General features: G+C 39.3%; 1 protein-coding gene across 2 annotated transcripts; it reads left to right on the top strand.

Annotated features, from left to right (window-relative positions):
- The first annotated feature begins 637 nt into the window (after positions 1-637).
- On the top strand, positions 638-27487 carry gnb1b (guanine nucleotide binding protein (G protein), beta polypeptide 1b). 2 transcript variants are annotated; one of them, XM_053230278.1, is made up of 11 exons: positions 638-1047; positions 15297-15404; positions 18624-18662; positions 18792-18898; positions 19698-19761; positions 19859-20021; positions 20382-20448; positions 23649-23850; positions 24045-24261; positions 24546-24661; positions 25129-27487. In XM_053230278.1, the coding sequence occupies exons 2-10, from the start codon at positions 15348-15350 to the stop codon at positions 24650-24652; spliced, it is 1023 nt and encodes a 340-aa protein (XP_053086253.1). In that variant the 5' UTR covers positions 638-1047; positions 15297-15347; the 3' UTR covers positions 24653-24661; positions 25129-27487. The 2 variants fall into 2 exon arrangements, with proteins under 2 accessions (XP_053086253.1, XP_026776981.1); XM_026921180.3 differs by having other exon boundaries at positions 640-1047; positions 24546-24689.

The raw sequence follows: 27487 nt of genomic DNA, 5'->3' as shown, positions 1-27487 counted from the left end.
TAGTGGTGGTATTTCAGTACTTGTATCAGTCCTGGCAGTGGTATTTCAGTATTTCTGTCATTACTGGCAGTGGTATTTCAGTATTTCTGTCAGTACTGGTGGTGGTATTTCAGTACTTGTATCAATACTGGTGGTGGTATTTCAGTACTTGTATCAGTCCTGGCAGAGGTTTTTCAGTATTTCTGTCAGTACTGGTGGTTGTATTTCAGTATTTCTGTCAGTACTGGTGGTATTTCAGTACTTCTGTCAGTACTAGTGTTGGTATTTCAGTATTTCTGTCAGTACTGGTGGTGGTATTTCAGTACTTGTGTCATTACAGTTGGTGGTATTTCAGTATTTCTCAGTATTAGTGGTGGTATTTCAGTACTTGTATCAGTCCTGGCAGTGGTATTTCAGTATTTCTGTCATTACTGGCAGTGGTATTTCAGTATTTCTGTCAGTACTGGTGGTGGTATTTCAGTACTTGTATCAATACTGGTGGTGGTATTTCAGTACTTGTCTCAGTCCTGGCGGAGGTATTTCAGTATTCTGAGGTATTTCAGTATTTCTGTCAGTCCTGACGGTATAGCTTCAGCACGCACAGTGCAGTAGCATTTGTGTGTATGTGTATACGAGTGTATACGAGAGCGTGAGAGTGCGGGGTTTCCCGAGTCGGACTGCAGGGTCACCGCGCCCATCTCTGTTCTCTGATGGCCGGATGAGAAGTACAACTGGAGAAAAGTGTTCCTTGAAGGAAAAGCAACGGGAAGTGGCGGCCGTCGGACTCGCACTCTGACCAAATTTGTCTCACGGACTTAAATGAGAAAAAATCGACGCCGCAGTTGAGATATCTGGTTGACACGTTTCCAACGCGGCGTTTAATCCTCGCCTTCTGCATCGAATTATTTGAAAGCTGAACTCATTAGTGAAGCGCCGCTCCTCCGACTGAGGCTAGTTAGCTTAGCGAGCTAGCTCGTTCTTGTTCGTTGATGCGTGGATTTGACAGAAACACGGTGTTTTCTTTCGGTCAATGCTATATAAAGCAAGGCCAACTACGACTGAATACAGGTATGTCATTTGTTGTGGGTTTAATGTTGACTAAGGAAGTGAAATGTCATTCAGCGAGGGGTATTTTATCAGGACTAATGACTAGGTTGTAGTGAACGGGGGTGGGGTGATGGTAACAGTTAGCTAGCCGACCAGTTTACATACAGGCAAAAACGCCAGGGAAATGAGCGAATGCTGTTTGCTTAACCGCAAACCAGATACAACTCTCACTAACGGTTGTTTTCTCCAAGCAGTACATTTTCTGGGTTTTGTGCACACAGATGCCCAGTGAGTTCTTCGCTAGCAGCAGCTTTCCCAAAACGAAGATTTCCAGGCCTGTGACTTTTACCTGCGGCCAGCGGACCGCTCTCAGCCTGTTTTTCACGCTTAACTTCTGAGCAAGATTGCAAACAAATAAATATGCATAACTTGTGCACCACGTTGTGGGGTTGTGTTATAACTGTAAATATCGTCTAAGCTTGTACATTGCATCACTTTTACAGTATTTTGATGCGAGTTAGCTCCATAGCTGTGATACCGTCGTAGCCTGGAAGACAGCTAGCTAGCTAATTAGCCATTGTAGCTGGCTGAGAAAGCTAACTCAGCTGGCGTGTTTTTTTTTTCTTCTTTCAGCCAAGATAGGTTTATAGCTTATTTGAGGCTTAGACTACAGCTGTAAGTCGATGATTAAGCGTTATAAATATGACCTGGCTGTATTTTGTTGCATTTTGTCTGGCGTTTTCAGTTCGTGTGTTTCGCCTGAAGTTAGCTGGTTAGCGGTCAAAATCCAGCGGGGTCGCCTTTTCACTGTGGCTGACAGTTGTGCAGCTTTCTTTGAGCAATTTCACTAAAATAAATAAATAAATAAATGTTCAATGCATGAAAATGTACCACTCCGTTGCATTTAAGAGTGTCCAGACTCGGCAGTATTGTGCTGGTGTTTGAGTCAGTTAGCTGAAGCTGTGTAAACTGGAAGAAGTGTTAAATGAGTCTGTCTGCGTTTAACGAGGTGAGCGGATCGGGTGGTTCTCTGAGGCCTGAGCCTAGATAGTTAGATCCAAATCACCGGTATAATGTCTGATCCCTGTGTGATTCCTTTCCCTGATCCACTAATCCACTTCTCATGACCACCATGTTGGAATAGACTTAGACCTAGACATGGCATTTTCATACCGACAGTCATATAAAAGCCGTTCAATTGGACTCACTGTGATGGTCGGTATATTAAACAGGAGCAGCTCAGCTCTCAATCGAGTCACAATTTAAAAATGAACAAAAATATATCTTTTAAAAACGCATTTATCTTTCCACGCATGATTATCCACCGCGTTAGAGAGCGAGTAAAGCGCCAGAGGGGAATAAGTGAGAGGAATGAGTGGCTTGGCGGCTTTAGAGAGCAAGAAGCGGCTGCGAACAAGATGGCGTTTGGAGCTGTTTCTCCTCAGCTTCCCTTCTCTGAGATATTAGCATGCCATTGATTGAGCCCACAGGAGGGGTCTGTACCGGCCCTGCCACTGCTTCAGCTTATTTACTGTGAAATATTCAACTTCACTGCGAGCTTGTTCGCAGTATAACCCCTAAATTGTTTAAGTAACCATTAAACACATTGCTTTTTTTTTTAAACAGGTATTCAGATATGTAGACCGGTTTGTACATGATTTTTTTTTTTCTTTCCTGCTTAATCTGAAAATCCATCCCCTTCATCATAAATCTTTCTAATGTATAATCATTACTGTTAAGTGGCGGTCATGCTAGACTTTTCAGTTCCACTGACTTCCATTCACATGCATGCGAATGCTGGAGACTGGGTATACGCGAGCTCATGCGAAGAAGTTTCGCATTTCTCTTCGTTCCGATGTTCAAGTTTTGGTGAACGCCGACCTGCGAATTTGTATCGCGTGAAGATGTGTGACCAATAGAAGACTGACACGTCACAGCGTGACCGCTTCAGAAAATCCAAGATGGAGGAAGCACTGGTTATACTGGTGTCGCACCATCCCGTTTTATACAACACAGCTTTATAAGAATACAAAATCAACATCAGAAGAGAAGCTGCCTGGATTGCGGTGTCGCTGCATACAGGAACTGATGGTATATTTTAACATGGAAACAAATAAGCATGTCGGAATCCAAAAAAAAAAAAAAACACCAACGAACGCCTTGGTGCCTGATGTCATATCCGGTTGCCGCCCATATTCGCAGCGGTCTCCGAACAAATTTCGCATTCCTGAAAGTCTAGTGTGTCCATCCTTTTACAAATCAGTATATACTTAAGTCACTCCTGCTACTCCTGGTCTCAATCTGCCTACACCATTTCTACATTTTCACGTACTCTTCCACTAAATTTGCACTTTCCGATTCAGTATTAATGCATATTTTTGTATGCTGTGCTTAAAATCCTGCTGCATCACTCATATTGTTTAAGAACACTTGTATTGTCTCTAGTGTCGTGCACATGTTGTCTGGTCCTAAATTTTACACTTGTTTTGTTTATTGTTGATTTGCTCATACTGACACTGGTGCTAACATTATCTTGATCTTGAGCTTGAATTGGGCATGAAGGCAATGCCACTGAGGTTAGATAGATAAGTCCTCTAAATTTGAAATGGTTAACCCCGTACCTTTAAGTGTTCTTGGATTTCATCTAAAATGTGGTAGAAATCCTTGTCTGGTTCTAAGTTTACGAAATTTGGGTTAACTCTCTCATTGCCACATGAGTGCAGTTTGAGTTGCTTTTTATATCGTCATATTTCACGTACAGCATTATTCCCATCCTTTAAATCTGTAAATGCATTATGGTTAACACACAGAACAAATTTTTTCTTTTTTTTTTTTTGTTTGGATTTGCATGCTGCTCTGACTTATCTTTATGTGGCCTACATATTGGACATGCATCTTGAGGAGAGGGAAAGTGAATTCCTAAAATTATTTCACATTTTCTTTGTATTTAGAGTCACTACTTTCACTCGTCAGAGTTAAACTATTTTTGAAAGATGCCTGTTTACTGCAACATGTACAAATATTTTATATACATCTTAAGTGATTCATTTTGAGCTGTGATACTTTTGAGGAAATTAGATGTACATCATAACCTTAGTGGACAAAATCTATAGTCATATAGCTTTGTGTTTTCTGAACCTATTTTTAATTTAGAAGTTTACATCGAAACTGATAACGTTCAGGCTGCTTACTGTACGATAATGTTTTTTTATCAAAGGTAGCTGACTTAATTATGAGACAATATGGTAACATTAGCTTATTTTAGTATGTTAACTAGCTAAAAGCATGTTCAACATAGATGAAGCATATCCTCCAAACTCAAAGCTGTCTGGTTTGGCTTTGGTGGAAAACCTCAAACATATCGTGCATCATCGTGACTGAAAGTAGTATGGCCAAAGACTCGCCCCCAAAGTTCTTACCAATACTCAGCACATAGCTGCAGGAATCATTACAGCAAAGCATTTTCCATTCAACTGACCATTCAGTTTCCTACCACAAACACACAATATATACACAACGCTGTCCACTTTAATAGGAACACCTATATGCCTGCACATTCATGCAGTTATCTAATCAGCCAATCATGTGGCAGCAGCACAGTGCATAAAATCATGCAGATACAGTTCAAGAACTTCAGGTAATGTTCACATCAACCATCAGAATGAAGAAAAAGTGTGCTCTCTGTGACTTTGATCGTGGCATGGATGTTGGTGTCGGATGGGTTGGTTTGAGTATTTCAGAAACTACTGATCATCTGGGATTTTCACACGAGTCTGTGCCCATGATAGTACAGATAGGATGTTTTTCACACTCTAGAGACTGTTGTCTGTGAAAATCCCAGGAGATCAGTAGTTCATGAAATACTCAAACCAGCCCACTTTGCACCAACACCCATGCCACGGCTAAAGTCACAGAGGGCACACTTTTTCCCCATTCTGATGTTTGATGTGAACATTAAGTCAGAGTAGTGACACGTTAGATTTTAAGTATGTTTTTAACCATTTAAAGAATACAGGCAAAAGAAGCAACTGCTTTGGCAAAGACAGATTTTCAACCTTGTGGCCTTTGAGGATTAGAGATTTACTCTCTGTGGGTTTTAACTTTTAGGATTACTGGCTTGGTTAGCGATCGTGCTGATTATCTTCTATTGTTTGTGGTCGAAGCATTGCTCACCCAGTGTAATGAGTCATCAGTACTTTTTTTTTTTTTTTTTTTTTTTTTTTTTTTAAATTAATGCCTACATTCCACTAATCCATTCACCTTCAGTAACTTCTTTATCCTGATCAGAGTTGCGGTGGAATTCTCCATGGATTGGATGCCAGGCCATTGCAGGGCATCAGACGCACACATGCAGTCATTAGTTACGCATCCATCGATTTTATACACATAATGCAAGTCATGAAGTGAAAGTTTTAAAAATGTTTATGAAGTTTTCTGCATGTAGTTTGTTTCCATTAAATAGACAGTTTGTGATGATAAAGCTTTACCTAATGACATCATGTTCTACCTCAGGCTGGTGTCACAGGTCTCACAGTATTGCTTTGTTTGTACAAATTAGTTATTTTTACTATCAAATAAAGATATGCTATTTACTATAATTAAAAATTCATATCTTCTCCTTAATCCGGCTGTGCTGCTCTGCTGATGTTGTGTGCATCCTTTTTTTTTTTTTTTTTTTTTTTTTTTTCCTTTTTCTTTTTTTCCCCCTCCAAGTCACCACAAACATTCCATATAAATTGACATGTTCCTATATAAGCCTATATTTTATAATTTGAGGCTTGTGGAATGTGCATATTTTGCCATGCTTTCTGTAAACATTTAAACTGGTACAGTTCAGTCTATAGATAGTGCATATTAAGAAAAATACAATACTGTGAAGTTTTTCTACTCATATACACTGATCAGCCATAACATTAAAACAGTGACAGGTGAAGTGAAAAACATTATCTCGTTACAGTGGCACCTGTCAAGGGGTGAGATATATTAGGCAGCAAGCGAGCAGTCAGTTCTTGAAGTTGATGTATTGGAAGCAAGAAAAATGGCCAAGCGTAAGGATCTGAGTGACTTTGACAAGGGCCAAATTGTGATGGCTAGATGACTGGGTCAGAACATCTCCAAAACGGCAGGTCTTGTGGGGTGTTCCCGGTATGCAGTGGTTAGTACCTACCAAAAGGTGGTCCAAGGAAGGACAACCGGTGACAGGGTCATGGGTGCCCAAGGCTCACTGATGATCGTCAGGAGCAAAGGCTAGCCCATCTGGTCCGATCCCACAGAAGAGCTACTGTAGCACAGCTTGCTGTGTGTGGAGCTGCATAAGCTGCAGCTCGGTCAGAATGCCCATGCTGACCCCTGTCCACCGCCAAATGCGTCTACAATGGGCATGTGAGCATCAGAACTGGACCATGGAGCAATGGAAGAAAATGGCATGGTCTGATGAATCACGTTTTCTCTTACATCATTTGGACGGCCGGATGAGTGTGCATCGCTTACCTGGGGAAGAGATGGCATCAAGATGCACTATGGGAAGAAGGCAATCTGGTGGAGGCAGTGTGATGCTCTGGGCAATGTTCTGCTGGGAAACCTTGGATCTTGGCATTCATGTGGATGTTACTTTGACACATAGCACCTACCTAAACATTGTTGCAGACCAGGTACCCTTCTTCATGGCAACGGTATTCCCTAATGGCAGTGGCCTCTTTCAGCAGGATAATGCACCCTCCTGCACAGGAATGATTTAAGGAACATGACAGAGAGTTCAGAGGTGTTGACTTGACCTCCAAATTCCCCAGATCTCAATCCGATCGAGCGTCTGTGGGATGTGCTGGACAAACAAGTCTGATCCATAGAGGCCCCAACTCACAACTTACAGGACTTAAAGGATCTGCTGCTAACGTCCTGGTGCCAGATACCACAGCACACCTTCAGGGGTCTTGTAGAGTGCAGGCCTCGATGGGTCAGAGCTGTTTTGGTGGCACAAGGGGGACCTATACATGTTTTGATGACCTACAGATGGTTTTAATGTTATGGCTGATCGGTGTACGTTTAATATTACGAGGGTACTTTTTTCCTGTTAAAAACGTTTCCACTCTAGTTTCATGTGTTGATTTAAAAAATATTTTTCCACTAAATTTAAACAGAAAAAATGTTTCAAGATAAGTGACTATTACTGCAAAATACCATTTCAATTGGCTACATAGACAAACACTTCAAATTGCTAAATCATTTTGTTTGCCAAACATAAAATTGCTTGGATGAAAACCTGGCTAATTACTCATTTATACTTGGGGGTAATGTAGAGTAACCAATCTGCCTGGTTTTGGGAGGTGGGAGGAAACTGGACTACTCAGAGAAAACCCAAAGTTGTGCTTTAACTCCAGTCAACAAAAATAATTTTATAATAGAATATCTTTCAGTTTGAGAATTTCTGACTTGAATCGTTAATGTTTTGTGACTAGCATGCATTTCACTGGGGTGGCACAGTGGGTTGCATTACTGCTTCACAGCTCCAGGGTCCCTGCTTTGATCCTGAGCTCAGGTTACTGTCTGTGTAGAGGTTCACTTGGTGCCCCTTTGTCCATGTGGGTTTCCTCTGGGTTCTGCAGATTCCTCTGCCCTCTCAGAAACATGTTGATGGGTGGATTGGCTGCACAAAATTGCCCCTAGGTGTGATTTTGTGTGCATGGTGCCCTGCAATAGATGTCCCATCCAGGGTGTTTTCCTGCTTCACACCCAGTATTCCTGGGCTAGGCTCTGGATCCACCATGACCAGGAATGGCTATAGCTCTGGTTTAATAATACTAAAAGTACTAAAAGGGTTAATAACACCAGTCTGAGCAGACATTTCAGGCTAGTTCATGACTGGCATATGTGTTGTTTTGATGTTGAGCCTGCCTCTCTAATGCTGTTTTGAATCGAGGGTTAGCCTAAACTTGATTTCGTTCTAGCTCTAAATAGGCATCAGGCTCAATATGAGGAACAGGAAACTCCGAACATTGGCCAGAGTGGTGAGATGGCAGTTCTAAATGCTTACTAGATTTCAGCTGATGCACGGCTGCATTATACTAAACAGAACAGACATCAAGTTGGCTAATTGAAACTTTGGACTCCATCCTCATTCTGTCAGGTAGAGGAAAGCTTTTTCACGTTTATCTAAATTTAGGATTGATCTGATCACTCAAACCTGGGACTTATGTAGTGTGAACGGCAGTGTATCCTATAGCGTCCTCTAAAACCTCAAAAGACCTATGGGTTTTGGAAGGGGCAGATGTCCAATGTAGGCCGAATGTAAGCTAAACTTCATTTGAATTTTGGTATTGGCTAGCATTTTTGAATAGTATTAGTAATATTGTCCGGTGAAATTGGGTTACTTTTTATAGATTTGGTAGAACACTCACAAGTGTTTACTGAAGACACATTCGAGACACATGGAAAATGGTAGGCAGAAAAGATTGTGTGTGTGTGCGTGTGTATATATATGTGTATATATATGTGTGTGTGTGTGTATATATATATATATATATATATATATATATATATATATATATATATATATATATATATATATATATATATATATATATATATATATTTGTGTGTGTGTGTGTGTGTGTGTGTATATATATATATATATATATATATATATATATATGTACAGTTGAGGTCAAAAGTTTACATCCCCCTTTCAGAATCTGCAAAATGTTAATTATTTTACCAAAATAAGAGGGATCATACAAAATGCATGTTATTGTTTATTTAGTGCTGACCTGAATAAGATATTTCACATAAAAGATGTTTACATATAGTCCACAAGAGAAAATAATAGCTGAATTTATAAAAATGAAAACTTTTGAACAGAATGAAGATGTACACTTATTTTGCCTAAATATCGTATTTTTTTATTTAGTACTGCCCTTCAGAGGCTACAGAAGATAGTTATATGTTTCCCAGAAGACAAAATAAGTTAAATTTACCCTGATCTTCAAATTCAAAAAGTTTTCACCCCCCGGCTCTTAATGCATGGTTTTTCCTTCTGGGGCATCAGTGAGCGTTTGAACCTTCTGTAATAGTTGCATATGAGTCCCTCAGTTGTCCTCAGTGTGAAAAGATGGATCTCAAAATCATACGGTCATTGTTGGAAAGGGTTCAAATACACAAAAAATGCTGGAAAACCAAAGAATTTGTGAGACCTGAAGGATTTTTCTGAAGAACAACAGGCAGTTTAACTGTTCAGGACAAACAGGGACTCTTGAACCACTATCAGTAAACAAAAAAACACAGCTGTGGATCATTCAGGTAACAACACAGTATTAAGAATCAAGGGGATGTAAACTTTTGAATGGGGTCATTTTTATAAATTCAACTATTATTCTCTCTTGTGGACTATATGTAAACATCTTTTATGTGAAATATCTTATTCAGGTCAGCACTAAATAAACAATAACATGCATTTTGTATGATCCCTCTTATTTTGGTAAAATAATAAACATTTTGCAGATTCTGAAAGGGGGATGTAAACTTTTGACCTCAACATACGTACATACATACATACATAAGTTTACTAAATTGAGGTCATGAAATCATAATGGGCATGCCTTGTTTGTCATCCTGAAAACTCTTAGTGCAAGTCCCTGAATTAATAAAACATTTCAACATTCATTTGCGTAGTCATTTTAAACAAGTAGCTTAAAAATTCATAAGTCTATAGTGGGGACTTATGTCTATGGATAGACATTTTAATTAAAGTATTAGCATAGGGTTGTGAGACATACTGTCACTGCCATCCTCAGCATTACTGTAATTTCTTTAATTTGCATGCAGGTTTTTTTTTTTCTTTCTTTCTTTCTTTAAGACCAAACATGGACCCAAATAAAATTGTAGGAACAACAATTAGCAAACTGCATGAATAAGGCAGGTAGGTCTTGCACAAGCTTTGATTTCCTGACTCTGATTTAGTAGTATTTAAGAAAGAAAAGAGAGAAAAAAATGAAAGCCTGCATGCACACTGGCACTGTTTGGTTCCGTTATCATGCCGTTACACTGCATGTATACATGTCTTTGGCGAGCATTGGACAGAAGAGGGTGGATTCCTTCTTTGGCTAAGCAGCAGAACTTGGCAAGATCTCTGTTACTTACAGTGGTTTTAACGGTTCTGTATAATTTTTCAGGATTTTTGTCATTCCTGAGTGTTTATAGAAGCCATGGTTTTCAGAAAAAATGCATCTCGAGTCATTTTTCATCCCCAGAAAAGAACTTGTAACTCATTTCCAATGAGCTGTACACTACTAAATATTTAAAAATTGTTGAATCTTGATGGTGTCACAGCCATCTGTGGCTGGGAGACCAAGAGTATAATTGGGCCTCATCTATTGGTGCCAGGATGGCACTACAGTTATTCAGACTGATCACTTTATTTTATGATAAACCATTTCTGTGGTCTCTTCCACTATGAATTTCCACCAGCCACAGGGCACAAGGGATCACTGAATGGTTTGAGTATAAAACTTTTGTCACCAGATCTCAACCCAGTGAAAGAGAATTTTTTGGCTTACAAACGAGAGCATGATTCTCACTCACAATTCTTTGTCCAATTTTGTAAAGAACAGTATGTATACTTGTATTACCTTAACAGACCTTTAGCTAGCTCAGTTTTCCTAGTTGATGTTTGTGTCTGCATTTTGCATTACTGATTTACTGGCACATATGTAAACCAGTAGTCTAAATCCTGAGTAAAAAAAGAAAAAAGTTTAGTGTAGAAATGATTATATTAGAGAGTGGAGAGTGCAGTGTGTCCTCCCATTTAAAGAAAACCAGCATAGTTTACGCTGGGGACACAATAGACATGTATCTATTACATTAAAAGAGTAATATGTTAAAATATTTAATAACACCTAGCAACAGAAAGTGATCCAAACTCTTTCTGAAAATATCAGCCTGGCTCGGATGACGGTGAGGGTGGTATCTGGAATAAAATGTCTCCTCTGTTATAAAAACTCTAATTATCTGCACGGCTAATAGTTATTTTACTGCTTTTCTTGTTTGCAATGTACAGGGATATGATCATATTAAGTTGAGCATACAGTGTACAATTTTGGCATGATTTGGATAGACAGTTTGCTGTTGAAGCCATTTTTTTTTTTTTTAAATTGTGGTTAAATTGCTTGTGAAGTGCACAGTAAATCACGTGACTTGCACAGTGCGTGAGGGTAAACAATGCTAGATAAACGTATTCCATCGAGATGTCTGAGGTGGCGACAAATATTTTTCACAAAATTGAATGGTGTTTGTGTCGTGTGGGCCTCGTCACGATGTAGCCGCAAGTGACTGGCTTGTTTCGTGAGTTTGAATCAACTTTGCTGCTAGTCAAAGGGAAAGATCACGAAAACAGCCAGGTGATGGAAGCAGGCCTTACTGAACAATGGCAAGAGCATCCCATATTCCTTGGCTTCTCCTTTACTTTAGAAGTTTCAACTCACAAATGTGCGCAATCTGAGTGCTGCCTGCTTGTATAAGTTTTCACACTGACGTAACTAGCAGCATCACTGGTATTTAACTTTCGTCGCACAGTGTTCACACCTATGTTGTGAGGCGCTGTATAGTGTGAGCACTTTTGTGATGTAATTTAGTGAAGTAGAAATTTTAAAAGGCTTCCAAAACATCTGTCATCTTATTACTGTTACATTATTACTGACCCATTATTGCTGTGTTGTACAAAGCTGCTGGTTTCAGTTGACGCAGTCTTTTCCACGGGATACTTCAGAAACGCTTTCTATGCATATGAATATCTCTTTTCACGTGTCTCTAAGCACTTCTCAAAACAAAGTTACACCCATGTGTAACCGCATTGTTAACAATGAAGTCTGGTTAAGTAGTGATCTTTCTGTTCTGCCGATAGCAACTCATAAGCCACTTGGGGGTGAAAATGAGTCTTTGGTAAACACCCTTCATGTGCGAGCGTGAGAATTGTAGAATCAATGCCATGGCTCACTGAAGCTGTTCTGGTGGCACCTGACTGAGACAGTTTGTTTTGGTTTTTCCTTTATCATCTGTCTGTATGTTGTAGATGTTTATGATATTTCAGTTATCAAGCTAGCACAAGCCAGACTGCTGTTTATTTATGGCTTATCCTTGTGTGCACTGCATTTGCACGCATAATTGGCAAGCAGGGAAAACTCCCTCTTTCCTGAAAAGTTTCCTGGTTAATACAGCCAGACCACATTCAAATGTTGTTGTTTTAGTGTAAAAATGCTTTAATCCTGGTGAAGGATTAGAGTCTGAGTGCACTCTATTTGGTATGAATGGACGCTGGGCAAGAAAATGAACCAGTTTCAGCATGGATACGGGTACTTTCTTCATTCAGGACAGTAGGATTTTGGCGATCAATCATACAAGGGCCCAAGGTATTAAATGTAAAGGAGTACTGGGTGAAAGCACGTCTTGTTGTTTTTTTTTTTTTTTTATACATTGCTATTTTCTTGCCGTGGCTTTATCTGAGCATTTAAAAGCATGTTCTGAATAAACTGTTGCCTGCATATTAGTTTTGCATTATCAATAGGATTCAAGGGTATTGACACTGTTCAAAGTAAACATGTATCATATTAGATTTTACCTTTTAACAGATAATTTCCTGTCTAAGACAGTTTAACAGGTATGTATGCTACTTTAACCATAATTATTTAATCTTACTTTACATTCTTCAAATCTAACAGCGTTGAAAACTAGGCTTCACTGCTGCAGCACTCCTGTAGTGACTCAGTAGGAGGCAGTCTGAAGTACCTCTAGGCCACTGGCTGCAGCTCTGTTACTCTGTGAGTCAGCTGATTCTAATCAGGTGATTGCTGAGAGGATGAGAGCCTGTTCCAGTAACAAACAGGATGCTATGGATTGCATTCAGACACAAGTTATGGTGCTGTTTACCAAGTGCCTTAATGCCTTCTCTTGGTGGACACTCTAAAAACTACATTAGATATTAATGTGCTGTTGACTGCAAGCCCCATAAGAAAAGTATTTATTTGTTTGTTTGTTTGTTTTTACATCTGTCACTAAGGTAAGTTCATGGTTTAGGTACGAAAGAAGTCTGTTTATGCAGTGGGGTTTGGGGGGAGGGGAATCCACAGCCAATCAGGGAAGGGAGAGAGAGAAACAGTCAAATAAAAAGGGGGAAAAAGGATTCAGGGCTGATGTCTGGCCTTTTTTTCTTGCTTAACGGGAAAGGCAATGAGCGAGTAGTTTAGTTTTCAGACTTGATTATATCACCATCACTATGTGTATTTCACCTACCACTTTGTCTTTTAGCAACCAGATGTGACGTGTTCTTTCTTTTAACTAGCTGTCTCAAGCTAACATTTTGCATCAGATGCATGTGGCTTCAGGGAAGGCCCATCCTACAGTCGAGTGCCAGGAGCTGATTATAGCAGAACAACTCTTTCCCTTTTAACTAGAATTTATATTTCTGCTAGCCAGCTAATGTTGGGTAACTATGTCAGTCAGCAGATTATGAACTGTTACTGTTTTCTCAGAATGACCAGTCACACTGTTATGTTGGCATGACTCTTTATATCCAGAGTTGCGAATACTCAGACTCCCAAACCGTATACTACTATTTGGGTATACGGTTTGTGTATTAAGCAGTTTCGGGTGCGGTTCTCCTCGAATATCTATTGACTTGGCACACACAGATGCCTTTAGTGTGCATGGTTGAGGAAAGTGCAGCATAACCCATGTTGGGAAATTTCAGGAATGGTCTTGAATTTCAGTTCAATCTGAATGGACAACTTTTTGATTTTACAAGCAGATGTTGATGCTTTTTTTTTTTTTCTCTCTCTCTCTCTCTCTCTGAGTGTGTGTTCAGAGAATGTTTAACCAGGGTGCACAAGTCAGTAGTCAAGGACAAGAAGATTTTGTGTCTGGGCTATTGGTTTTTATTTGTAATTGCTTGACGAACAAGTTGGTTCAACAAACCTTCCGTTTACTGACTGTTTCAAAGCAGTTTTCATTTGCGATGTAACCATGTTTAAACTTAATGTGCTTCACAGTGTTGAAGCTGTAGCTATAGCATTGTAATGCTGTATTCTGAATTCTGAGGTGTGTTCTGGCTGTCGGTAGAACAGTTTTACTAAGCAGATTTATCACTTTTCGAAGCAGAAGAACCCTTTGGGACCCAGCTTGGGGTCCCAGTTCCTGGAATTGGGTTCAGAGCACATGGTCAGCCATAATACAGCACGCCTGCAGCAGGTGGGGTTAAGTGCTCTGCTCAAGGGCCCAAGTTTGGCAGTTCTGGGGCTTGAACCACCAACCTTCTGATCAGTAACCCTTAACCTTAAACACTGACCCAGTTAGCCTGAACGGTTGACGGATGATCTTATGAGGTCTGTGGAAACACCTACAAGCAAAATAAAGTTCTTCAAAGTAGTCGTGTAATTCTCTCGCAACTACACAGTTACCTCGCAGTTACACATATTGAGAAAAAATTAAAAAGCTACCAATGCTCGACTAATATCTTTTGAGTGCAGCTCAAGAACACCAAGTCTCATAGCTGAAACAAATACTGCTTCTTCATGGAGAGGATAATAATCACATACGCATTGTAGCCTAGTCAGTTAGGTTTCCAGACAGCCTCAACACGGGCCTGAGCAGCACGTTGGAGCTCTTACTTACCCAGTGGGCTAGCTAATGTTGCTGATTTGTCCACCCCTATTTATATAATTTTAGCCATCACGAAATAATAAATGTTTCCACTCTGTCTCAGTAATTTACCTGGTATAACTTGCATCACCTCATGACTCTTTTCTTGGGTATTGTTACAGGTAGCATTTAATTTAGTAAGGATGCACACACAATTTGTATTTCATGTATTTTAGTGTTTCATTCATGTACGAAACTCTTTTTGTGCACTTTTCATCATGTTCCTTGACCTTAGGTTGTGCTTCCTCAAAGCCAAATAACTAGAAAATGACTGTGATGACTTTTCTGCCCTATGTGAGACAGCATTTCAAACACTCGCAACAGATATTCTGTGTATCCTACTGTAAGAAATTACTGAGTCTCAGGAGGCTATAGTGACTAATTGCTGAATGTTTATCAATGAGTTTTTTTTTTTTTCCTGAGTTTTGTCTGCAATGCTTTGTGCAAATGTTTTGTTAAAATTTGTCTCAGAATCCACTTATATACTGTAGTGGGATTCTGTTTCAAAAGCTAACTTGCTAAGCAGTCATGTGTTATGGTATCTCACAATTCAGCTGTAACTCTGTGTGTAATTTCTTTCTGTGTCACAGATCAGTGTGTGTCCCGGCAGTAGGAGTGAGGAAGAGCTTTAGAAGAAGAAAATGAGTGAACTGGATCAGTTACGCCAGGAGGCTGAGCAGCTGAAAAACCAGATCAGAGTGAGAGCCACCTCCTGCACACACTTTCTCCTGCGTGCGCACACACACACACGTGCACACATGCACACACACTTTTACTGACTCACAGTAAGCAGCAGTAAAATGCTGTTTTGAAGCATCAGCTGCATGCTTGAACGTAGTTCTGATAAAGATTTCAGTTAGCATGAGAGCAGGAAACGAATTTGTTGTGCTCACAGGCTGTAAGTTGTTAGAACTTCCTGTCACTTTGCACCAAGTCTAAACTTTTGTTTAACGGTCTCTTGACAATATATTCCTTCATTACAGCGACTGAATGCTCCCAAATTTAACGAAACAGTTTCTTCTAAATGCCTGACGTGCTGTTTTTGTTGTCTGTCTAATCATTTGGTAACATTTAATGTAGGTCTACAGAATTAACCTGAGTCTGCGTTTTGAGGAAGGGAAACAGGAGAGGATTGGTAGCAGAGTCAGTGTTACATGATGGTGACACCCAGTGTTCAAACTAGAAACTAGTAGTGGCCAACATTCATTTTCTTTTTAAAATATCTTAAAAATAACTGTTTCTGAAATGGTGGTGAGCTGCAGACGATCCATATGCAATTGTTTTGGGACCCCATACTAGCAGTTTTACTTAACATTGGATTTATCCACTTATGGTTTTCTGTAATGGGCACTATAATATAATTTAAAAAAAAAAAAAGGCTGATTAATAATTAAAACTGACTTTTTGTACAGTGTTAGTTTTCTTCTGGATTTTGTTAACACAGCACTACTGAGGTCGTAACACATTTATTTGACTCTCAGTAAGGTTCTTAATATGGATGCCAGCTTTACCGTGTGTTACAGTTGCCATGACTGTTTAAAGGATGTAGTTTGTCTCACAGAAACCCATCAGCAAATGCAAGGCTTATCATCACTGCATGAATTAATATGATCTAAATGGCCCACCATTTTTTCAACTGCTCTTACTTGTCTATGTAATTCGTATGATTTAAACTTTTTGTGGTGTACAATAATTCTAGTTAAAGCAAAAAGTCTCTTCCTTATTCACAGCTGGTGCAGTGGTACCCACAGTCTGAGATGTTGCAGTCTAGTTATCTGAATCCTGGAAAAGAAACAAACACTTTTTACGATATTAACTTTGACGCTGGGCTTCTGCTCAGCCCTTATCATAAATCAGAGTCTAAGTTTTTTGTAAATGCTGCTGAGAGAGGCTGCAAGGACACAAATCCCAAACATTTTAAAAGTAAAAACTTTACCCAAAGTAAAAAAACTTACCCAAATGCAGTCATTTTTATTGATGCGACATATTTTAAATCAGATAATTAGGGCCCAAACCTTAAAATAGGTGTGTTTACAATGGAATCTGGAGAATCTGAACTTTTCATTTTAGAACTACTATAAAGATGCCCTCACTGAGCACTTTATTAGGAACACTATACAAATACTGGGTAGGGCCTCTGTTTGTTCTCAAAAAAGCCTCAATTCTTCATGTCATGGATTCCACAAGATGTTGGAAACATTGCTTTGAGATTCTGGTCCTTGTTGACATGATTGCATCACGCAATTCGTGCAGATTTTTCAGTGCACTTTCCTGCTGTGAATCTCTCGTTCTACCACATCCCAAAGATGTTCTAGTGGATGTAGATCCGGTGACTGGGAAGGCCACTGATGAACATTGAACTCCTTATCATGTTCATGAAACCAGTTTGAGAAGATGATAATGCACCATGCTTTGTGACATTGTGCATTATCATGCTGGAAGTAGTCATTAGAAGATGGGTAAATTGTGGCCATGAAGGGATGCATATGATCAGCAACAATACTCAAATAGGCTGTGGCATTAAAGTGATGATTGACTGGTGTTAACAGGCCCAAAGTGTGTCAAGAAAACATTCCCCACACCATTACACTACCTCCACCAGCCTGGACTCTTGACACAAGGCAGGTTGGGTTCATGGATTCATGCTTTTGGTGCTAAATTCTAACCCATCTGTGTGCCTCGTGATTCATTAGACCAGGCTATGTTTTTACAGCCTTCAGCTGTCCCACTGCAGCCTCAGCTTTCTGTTCTTGGCTGACAGAAGTGGAGCCCAATGTGATCTGCTGTTGTAGCCCATCCGCCTCAAGGTTCAACGTGTTGTGCATTCTGAGATGCTTTTCTGCTCACCACAATTGTACAGAGTGCGTATCTGAGTTACTATAGCCTTTCAGTCAGCCATTCTCCGTTGACCTCTCTCATCAACGAGGCGTTTCCATCCACAGAACTGACACTCACTGGATGTTTTTTCTTTATTGCACCATTCTGAGTAAACTTCAGAGACTGTTGTGTGTGAAAATCCCAGGAGATCAGCTACTGCAGAAATACTCAAACCAGCCCGTCTAGCACCAACAATCATGCCACACTCAAAATTACTTTGCTCATATTTTTCCCCATGATTGTTGATGTGAACATTACCCGAAGCTGCTGGGCCATATCTGCATGATTTTCTGCATTGCACTGCTGCTGATTGCCTGATTTGACAATTGTATGAATGAGTAGGTGTACAGGTGTTCCTAATAAAGTGCCCAGTGAGTGTAAATTGTCACTGCTAAATTGCAGACTGCATTTCAAAATTATACAGTGCAGTATGGTAAGTGAAATTGTTCATTTTATGTATTAAACTAACTGCAGTTAATTCCACGTCATTTCCCATATAGTCATTTTGCCTAGCAGACTTAGTAGGGATATTCCTGTCAGTCATGAAAGCAGAGTTTGCATGACTGAGAGACATTTTCATATGTTAACCAACGATTTACATAGTTTACCTAATACTGTTTGAATGGTTGTCTTGTGTTTACTGAAAAAAAAAACTTGCTGTTTTACATGACTGACACTGTTTTAATGCAAAGTATTCTGCATTTCTTTCTAAAGAAAATATTTTGAATGTTTACCATTTTAAGTCTGTCTTTATCAATTAGTAGCAAACATTATCTCCTACACCCATTCTTTGTGTGTTCACTCATATTTCAAATGAAAGAGAATATGTAACTTGAACTATTTATAAAGGTTTAAATTAGAATCTTCATCTGATGGATGTTTATTTAGAAATATTCCTTTGACATTTTCTACAGTGATATTTAGTTATGCAGGATAACTGCAGCTCTTATCCCTTTTTAAACTAGAACTAGATCTCCGTTTATGTTGTTTATATCCATTTCCACTTCACAGTTATTTAAATTCATGTTTCTGTTTTTCAGGATGCGAGGAAAGCCTGCGCAGATGCCACACTATCACAGGTAACACCTTATTACTCAGTGGAAAATGATACGTATTAGAGCCTTTTATTCTTAGATTATCCAGCTTTAAAAATATTTTGGTCATCATTTTGTGAACTTCAGAAGGTGAAGGTATGAATTTGGTTACAGATAACAGCCAACATCGACCCTGTGGGGAGAATCCAGATGCGCACAAGGCGAACACTGAGGGGACATCTGGCTAAGATCTATGCTATGCACTGGGGCTCTGACTCCAGGTACTCAAATTTAGCAATGAATATTGTGCTATCTTATTAGTGTGTTATTTAGGGCAGCATGGGTCTATACCGGGTTCTGTCAAAACAAATTGCAATTTTACTTGGTTATAAGATTTTTAGTGACTTGGAGGCTGAGAGAAAGCAGTGAATGAAAATGATTCCTATGCATATTGAAGTGTTTTTCTGAGCTATTTAACATTAAAATAAATTCACACATGTATCAGCATATGAGGATTTCATGGTTGAAGAGAATACAGATTAAATTAGAGATTTAAATTGTAGATATTGTTAAAATATTGTTATAATTAACATTCTTTATTATGCCCTGGTCTTAATTCAGCTTATACCATTAATTAAACCACATCGCTTGTTATTCTGTTTTTATTAAGAAACTCCATATTCTATTTAATTTTCTTAATAAGCATGTTTAGTTTTGGAAACTTGTAATTTGATTTGAATATTGCTCGATCTGAGCTTCAGTGTAAAAACATACGGCGAGTAGTCACTCGTTGCTATTAGTCTAATTCAGACAGTTCCCTTCACTCTTTGGTGAACGCATTTGCATTTAGAACTGTGGTGTATCGCTTTGTACTCCTAAATTTATGTTATAAGATGATGTTTGTAGATGCTATGACTAAGCAAAAGTTATTACCATTAAGTAATGGCTATGCTGCAGAAAGTTTTAGAGATGCTTATTCACGTGAGTGGCTCTCAAGTTACTGAAGTTGTGTACCCTGCATTTATGTAGTAATGGTCACATTACTGCCTGAAATTACCTTTCGTGCTGTTTTTCATGTAGGCTGCTGGTCAGTGCATCCCAGGATGGTAAACTCATTATTTGGGACAGTTATACTACAAACAAGGTAAGCCAAGATTAGCAGCATATTGAAAGATCAAGTATCAAGGTTTGTTCCAAGACACTTTTCAGTACATTATACAAGAATGGGATGTATGTTTCAGGTCCATGCTATCCCACTGCGCTCATCCTGGGTGATGACATGTGCCTACGCTCCCTCAGGAAACTACGTGGCCTGCGGAGGCCTAGATAACATTTGCTCCATCTACAGTTTGAAGACCCGCGAAGGCAATGTGCGCGTCAGCCGTGAGCTGGCTGGACACACAGGTTGTGGATATGACTTACACACACATACACATGCTTGCTTGCTTTTTGGGGTGCTATCAGTGTGCGTGCACTTGTACATACTGTTGGCCGTCCATTAGCAGTGACATCTGAAGTGGTGCTCTCTGCTACAATGCCACAGTTTAGCACTACCATGCTTTTGCGACAGCTGACGCTGCTACATCTAGCTCTTAATCCCACAATAAAACTCTGGCCAAGAACCCTTTGTATGTTTGTCTGAGGACATCGATAAAGGAGCATGATTTATACCAGTTATATTGTAAATAGATGTTTAATAATGATTCAGATTGCAGACCATTTATTTTATATGAATGTTTGACTTCTATTCCTCTGTGGTTCCAGGATACCTGTCCTGCTGCCGCTTTCTTGATGACAACCAGATTGTCACAAGTTCTGGTGACACCACCTGGTGAGAGATTTATGTATTTATGTACAATATCATGGCTACAGATGGTGTATCTAGCCTGTTAAGTTTTGGTTCAGATGTATTATTTAGATTGAAACGTTTAGAAATGAACCACTGATATGGTCCCCTGTGGTTCCACACACTGTACTCATACTCTTTGTTTTTTTTTCTTTTTCTTTTTTCCCTCAGACTGCTGAGAATCTTAAAGTAACATGTTGCTATATAGACTTTCAACTGTTTTTCCCAGAGGCCAAAAAATTTATTCTCTGCCTGTTTGTTTTGGGGGTGCCCATATTTAGCATTGAATTTATTTGTCATGTCACAGTAGTGGTTAATGGCTTAAAGTAGACACTGAAAGAAATAGACACTCTTGAAGAATTTGCAGTTTTTCATAAGTATTTGTGTTTACATAGCCTGCTAGGGGGCACTATATTCAAAGTAAGTGGTGATAGCGATCCCATTCCTACTCTGTGAGTTGCCCCAAGTGCTTTTACTATACGCTTCCAGAATTTGAAAGAGTTATCTTAAACTTCTAGAAATAGCAAGCATTGCTTAAAAAAGCAATGAAGAACATCTCACAGAAGAACATCTCAAAATGGCCCAAACCACCAACAAATGTCACAAAAATATGGCACAAAATGAAATAACAAATGGTAATGGCATGAAACTCAGTCATAAAATGTGCAGTTTCACAAATAGTCTTACTCATCTCTTTTAAACTTTATTGAAATTAGCACCAGAGCAGTTTGATATAATGCAAGCATGCAGAAGGTGCTATTTCCACCTCCATGACATGGACGTTTAGGAGGCAGAAATAACTATTTACATGTATGAGAGTGCAAAATATAAACTAGTAAAACATGAACAAAAGTGCAAAAAACCTGAATTAAAAAAAAACAATTCAGGAGTCAGAGTCTAGGGCATATCACTGAGCTTGGCTGTCCTTGACATCACCACTACTCAGTGAAACAAAGACGGCCAACTACACAGAGGAACACATCGCAAGACCTGCAATTGTAAATAGTCATGCTGTACTTCTTCCTTTGAAGGCAAAGTACATTGTCTTCTCCCAGTCGAGGCTTTGTCTCTCTTGGCAGAGGTTGAGGTGTTCAGTTTTCACTGGATAGCATGGCCTCTTCCACTGGATCAGACACACTAAACTTGTGGCAACATCACTAAAATCCACAATTCTAGACTTTGTGGTTACTATTTTTATCAGGTTCTGGTGAGGCTGGTAGTATGCCCTTGCATGTCACTGAGAGCTGCTTCCTGAGGGGCTTCACATGAAAGAGCCAGTCGTAGCCAGTGGTGCCTTTTAGCTGATCATTCTGCTCATCGTCTTTGACGTTGCTCATGTGCAGGTTCCAGAATAATGCCTCAAATCTGTAGCCTGCAGTGACGGAGGTTGAGAATGGAAAATTATGGAGCTTATCCTTTCTCCACAAATCTCAAACTCTTTGTGAATTTATTAGGCTTTGGTATGCCACAGTAAATGAAAAGGCCCAGGAATTTACACATCTTCAGACTAGTTACAGGACTCACTGGTGTCTACATACCCTTCTTCTGCTTGTACTCTGCATACAGGTTTGTGTTGTTGTAGAGACTCTTGATTGTGGCTTTATCAAAATATAACTGGAACAGCTCCAGAGAAGTGCTGCTGGTTGCTATCAAGCTGTACCCCAAAGTGTGGGCAGGAGAAAAGTGATGTACGGGAGGCACATTGTCCTCGTTAATATTGTGCCACCTGTGCTGTTCAGGTTGTGTTGCAGGCTGAGCACTAGCTTTCCTATTGGCTCAAATGGGTGATACATGAGTAACCCTGCTTCTCTGGGGGAGGGGGAGCTGTCAGTTTTGCAGTGGAAAGCTCCATGTGGGTGCTGCAGTGCCATGGGTTAGGGTTAAGTTACATGTGGGGGAAAAATGCAGTGAAAATGAATACTGCACAGACTAGAAATAATAGAAAGCGACATAACTTACATTTCAAGAACCGGGTCCTTGCTGGGATGCTTGCTCCTCAGCTGAATCCACAGTGTCTGCCTCCTAAAAACCTTCTTCCAAACTCTTCCAAAACAAATTCAGGCTTTTTCGGGATCACCCCATCATTATAAGATACTAATAAATCGCGAGCTGAGCAAAAACCAAGAGAAAAGCTATCGGAGGAAGCAAATGCTGCAGGGACTAAAACATGCCAAAACTTACTCTATCAGCTTCTGGGGAGGACAACCGTGTGTGAACAGCCATCAAGGTTGCTTGCACAACAAACACGTGTGGCTCTACATGTTGATTGGCCTGTCCCTGCTGACTGACAGCATATCAACAGCTTCAGCCCAATAGGTGTGGGCATAAAAGTGGGGGTGGAGGAGTTTACGCATTGTTGTAGCTCTGTCTCTGAATGGTCAGTCTTGGCAAGTGAGGTCTTGTTTGAAATCTAAATGTTTCTATAGTCGGTCCATGTGAGTGCCAATCAAGGAAGACTGACCTATTAATATTTATATCACGGTTTGTTCAGCATAGCCAGTGTAGATGGTGCTATTTTCAAATGTGCATCACTGCAATATATAACTAAGCACAGGGGCAGTACTAAATTATTAGGGGTGGGATACTCAAACACTTAGTGCATTTTGGAGATGACTAAATGTGGAACTTGGCTTTTTTTTTTCTTTTCTTTTTTCAGTAACGCTGATGGACTATACTGATGGATATGTGCATAATTTATAAAACTGGGAATGTTTGTCTTTGTAGGTAATGTAAGGAAGTTAAAATTTTATAAAAGTCTGATATTGGGTTTAAATGTTGTTTTATTGTGGCAGTTGTATAAAGTGTTTTACAATAAAAAAAAAGAAAGCTTTAGCTGTGCTGTCCATTTTATCTCTGTGCCAGTGTTATTGTGAAGAGGTATGAATTGTTTGCCCAGCAGGGGGCTCAATCTCCTCCATTTTCCCATTGCCCTGCCCACCAGCAGCTAAATAGAGTCATGATGCTTCACACACAGAAAGCAAACAGTGTCCTGATTAAACTTATAACAGACTTGGGGTGATAAAATAATTCATTTGTTTATACTGATTGAAAATGTCAGCTAAGTTGATTTCCATTCCGTCGTTGGAATGGAACGCCAGTGTACTGCTAGAAAGGTTTAAGGTAATTATGAAGATCATTTTGGTCAGTGTAAACAGTGTGTCTGTGTGTGCATGTGTATTCTACAGTGCTCTCTGGGATATAGAGACCGGTCAGCAGACAACCACTTTCGCAGGACACACTGGAGATGTGATGAGCCTGTCTCTGGCTCCGGATTCGAGAACCTTTGTGTCTGGAGCTTGCGATGCCTCGGCTAAGCTGTGGGACGTGCGCGAAGGCATGTGCAGACAGACCTTTACTGGCCACGAGTCTGACATTAACGCCATTTGTGTGAGTAGTAGACCTACATTTATGTGATTTATGAATAGCTAACAGTCAAGCACGTTCAAGCATTTAGTCACAAGCATCATTACTTTCAATACATTTGCTCACTTTGTGAATATTTCATTACGTTTCCTGTTTGTCTGTTATGTATCTGAGATTATAAACACAAAATTGTGAACACTTTATCTGTCCCTTTCCAGTTCTTCCCTAATGGCAACGCGTTTGCCACCGGCTCAGATGATGCCACTTGCCGGCTATTTGACCTGCGTGCAGATCAGGAGCTGATGGTCTACTCACACGACAACATCATTTGTGGCATCACCTCAGTGGCTTTCTCCAAGAGCGGCCGCCTGCTGCTCGCTGGCTATGATGACTTCAACTGCAATGTTTGGGACAGCCTGAAGGCCGACCGTGCAGGTGATACAGGCACACAATCTCACTATTTGGACAGGTGCAGAATAACAGCAACATCATTCTGAATGAGTCCTAAATGCAAACCAGCCTCTTGAGTAATATAGCCCTGTCACTGTTGCGTAGCCAAGTATACCTTTGTTTTATCACAGTGCTGTAGCATGACTCTACATAACCATGCAAATTTTCGCAAATGAATAGAGGTTATTTGTCAAGCAGAATGGTTGCCAGACCGTATAATCCAAACGGTTCTAATTATAATGTCTTCATTATGTGTTGCTTTATTGCAGGTGTGTTGGCTGGCCATGACAACCGTGTGAGCTGTCTGGGTGTGACTGATGATGGCATGGCTGTGGCTACAGGGTCCTGGGACAGCTTCCTCAAGATCTGGAACTGATCTCAGAAGGTGCTTTCAACACAACATGTCCGACACAGTAAGCCGCAGCTTCTTTTTTACTTTTAAACGCACATCATAGATGCAAGTAGATGGTCGCAAATATAAATAATTATAATTATATTAAATCTCATTTTTAAATTACTGTAAGTCATCCCTGAAACACACACTGGCAGAATGCAATGAGGAAATAAAGTAGTAAAAGGAAGTGGCTATTTTTAGACTTGGTATAAAAAGCAGGATGTTGGGTCAAATTACAGAAAAGTGTCGCAGGTTTGCTGTAAATATTTGTGTGTTAACTGTACTGTATCATGTATTTCTACTAACCATACAGAAAGCAGTCACGTTACATTATGGACAGTTCAGTGATATTTTGTTGTAGCATCTTTTGTTTTTAAACTGTTTTTTGGCGTGTTAATATTTCTGCTTGTTAATTCTAATTGTTCTTCTCACAGTTTCTCCTTTTGTAATCCTTTTAGATGTCATTTGAACTCCAAAGTTGACTGGAAGACCATTCCAACTTTAGAATGTTAAATTTCACAGCATCGTCAACAACAACAAAACTGACTCAGACACCACCACGAAAAGAAAAAAAAAAACTTCTAAGGAAAAACAATGGCTTTCCTACACAAAGAAGAGCACAATTTGTTCTATCACCCACCTAAAAAAAAAAAAAAAAAAAAAAAAAAAAGAGAAGAATTCCTGTGGTATCTAAAGAATAACTTTGTGCATTCCCTTTCAGACCATTCTGTGTCACCCTGGCAAACACTATCATCCCATGCTTATGTATCATGTGTCTAGAAAGCAAATGTTGGAGTGTAATTGTACAAATTATTTAACTTTTATTTCTTTTTAGACTTTTATCAGGCTCTTTGTTATTCTTGGATCTTTTTTTTCCTTCATAACATTCTTTTTAAATATGTTCCAGTCTAAAAAAAAAAAAAAAAAAAAAAACCCTTTTAATCCTGTAAAATTGTGGGTGAATGTTAGAGACAAAATAAGACGTGTAGAAAGCTGAGGTTAGATATGGAAGGAATAGCAGCCTTTTCTGAAGATTTTTTTTTTCTTTTCTTTTCTTTTCTTTTTTCTTTTTTTTTTTTTTTTTTTTTGTAAATTGGTGCACTAGATTGCCCTAGAGTGTGTGTGCGTGCTCACGTGTGTGTGTTGGAAGTGTGCGGGTGTGTGTGTAAGTAGTCTTCATGAGCGTGACTTTAGATGCCGTAAGAGAAAAAGTGTGCTCACTCGTCAAGTCATGATTCATAGTCTTGGGCAACAAAGTGGTAGACCCAAGCAGCTTTCAACTCTTAACTGTTCATCTTGTTCAAAGGTTGCTGAGCTGTCAGCAATTACTGGGTAATAAGAACAGCCTTAGTTTTCTAAAAATGTAATAATCTGTGCATTAGTTAACTTTTGATGTGAATAACGGTCCTTTGTCCTTGAAGAGAAAAGAAACGCCATAAATATGCCATATCTTTTAAGTCTTTTACCATTTCTGAGTCTGAGGTACTCGCGTCATTTTGTCTCAAAATGGCTGCTTGTAAATACGAGTATCTGACTTGCACGCGAATGCAGCATTATATCCTAGCTACTTTTCTTTCCAGTCTTGTCAGCTTTGTTTGCACAATAAGAAACTTGACTAATGTTTTACGTGTTAACTAACCAAGCACATGCCATTAATCACATCAAGAGTGAATTTTAACAAAGAAAATAAAATTTACAACCCAGTCCTCTTTTTCATAGAGGTTCATTGTTTGAACTAACCTCGAAGCTTCTCTTCTGGTTTTACTTTTTGTATTGGAGTTACTTTGTGCGTTTGTGACTCTTCAGTCCAGGGATGGCCTATTATTGGTGGGGCTAAATAGATCGTGCGACAGAAGGCCTTTTTTTTTTTTTTTTTTTTTTTTTTCTTTTTTCTTTTTTTTTTGTTTTTTTTTTTAAAATCCAGTTTCTAAAAACAGATATCCCTGTTTGTGCTTGAAAATACAGGTAATAATCTGTGAATGAAATGTTGTACAAATCAATGTCTGAAAATAATTCTTAAAACTTTAACCTTTTTTTGTTCATCTGCCATGAAGTAACATAGTCGCATGCTGTAGAAATGCTTAAGCAGGTGCTTGTTTCTTTTTGATCTACTGATCTCTGCTACGATGGTGAAATGTGGTAAGACCTTGTAACAGCTGAAGCTTAAATTCCAGTCATTTCTCTCACACCGTGTACACATCGTTTACTTTTACTGGCAAAGCTATGCACCCAAGTGTAAAACTGAATGAGACCTACACATTTCCTGTAGAATTCCTCTGCCCCTGTGCTCCAGTAACGATTCTTCAAATGTAAACGGTTAGAAAGACGTCTGTTCTACAGCAGTTTAGTCTCATTTTTGCTCAACTTCAAATTAACAGAGGAATGGGTCCAAAGAAACTCTGTTCTGGCTTCCTATGTCTAGAAAATGGCATCTGAAATGGCAGATTTTTCTCCCCCCCATACACCTCCCTCCCTCTCCCCCACTGTAAACAGATGCACTTTCTTTGATAGTTGTGAATTTTTTTTTTATGTTTTTTTTTTTTTCTCTCTCTGCGATAATGTACAATAATTGTGATGTATTTGTGTGTGCTGCCACCAGTAAAGATTAATTGCAGTTCAATTAAAATGGATTCCCCCCCTTATTTTCTCATCATTAATTAGCTGTCATAATATATCATTAACTGTAGAGCTCCGCACTCCTCACCTTTTGTATTTAATTTCAGTCTGTTGGTGTACCACAGAAAGCTGGATGCAAGATAGATACTATATTAAAATGTACTGTTATTTAAGATGTAATAAAAAGAAGTTTGAGATGTC

Source organism: Pangasianodon hypophthalmus, chromosome 2, assembly GCF_027358585.1.
Source record: "Pangasianodon hypophthalmus isolate fPanHyp1 chromosome 2, fPanHyp1.pri, whole genome shotgun sequence".
Classification (NCBI taxonomy): domain Eukaryota; kingdom Metazoa; phylum Chordata; class Actinopteri; order Siluriformes; family Pangasiidae; genus Pangasianodon; species Pangasianodon hypophthalmus.
This window is presented reverse-complemented; position numbering and strand designations above follow the sequence as displayed.

Bases quoted from the DNA above. Each gene is read 5' to 3' on its own strand.
- gnb1b (XM_053230278.1), top strand. From the start codon at position 15,348: ATGAGTGAACTGGATCAGTTACGCCAGGAGGCTGAGCAGCTGAAAAAC. The intron at 20,022-20,381 runs GTTGTGGATATG...CTGTGGTTCCAG, and splicing joins TGAGCTGGCTGGACACACAG to GATACCTGTCCTGCTGCCGC. The intron at 23,851-24,044 runs GTGAGTAGTAGA...GTCCCTTTCCAG, and splicing joins CTGACATTAACGCCATTTGT to TTCTTCCCTAATGGCAACGC.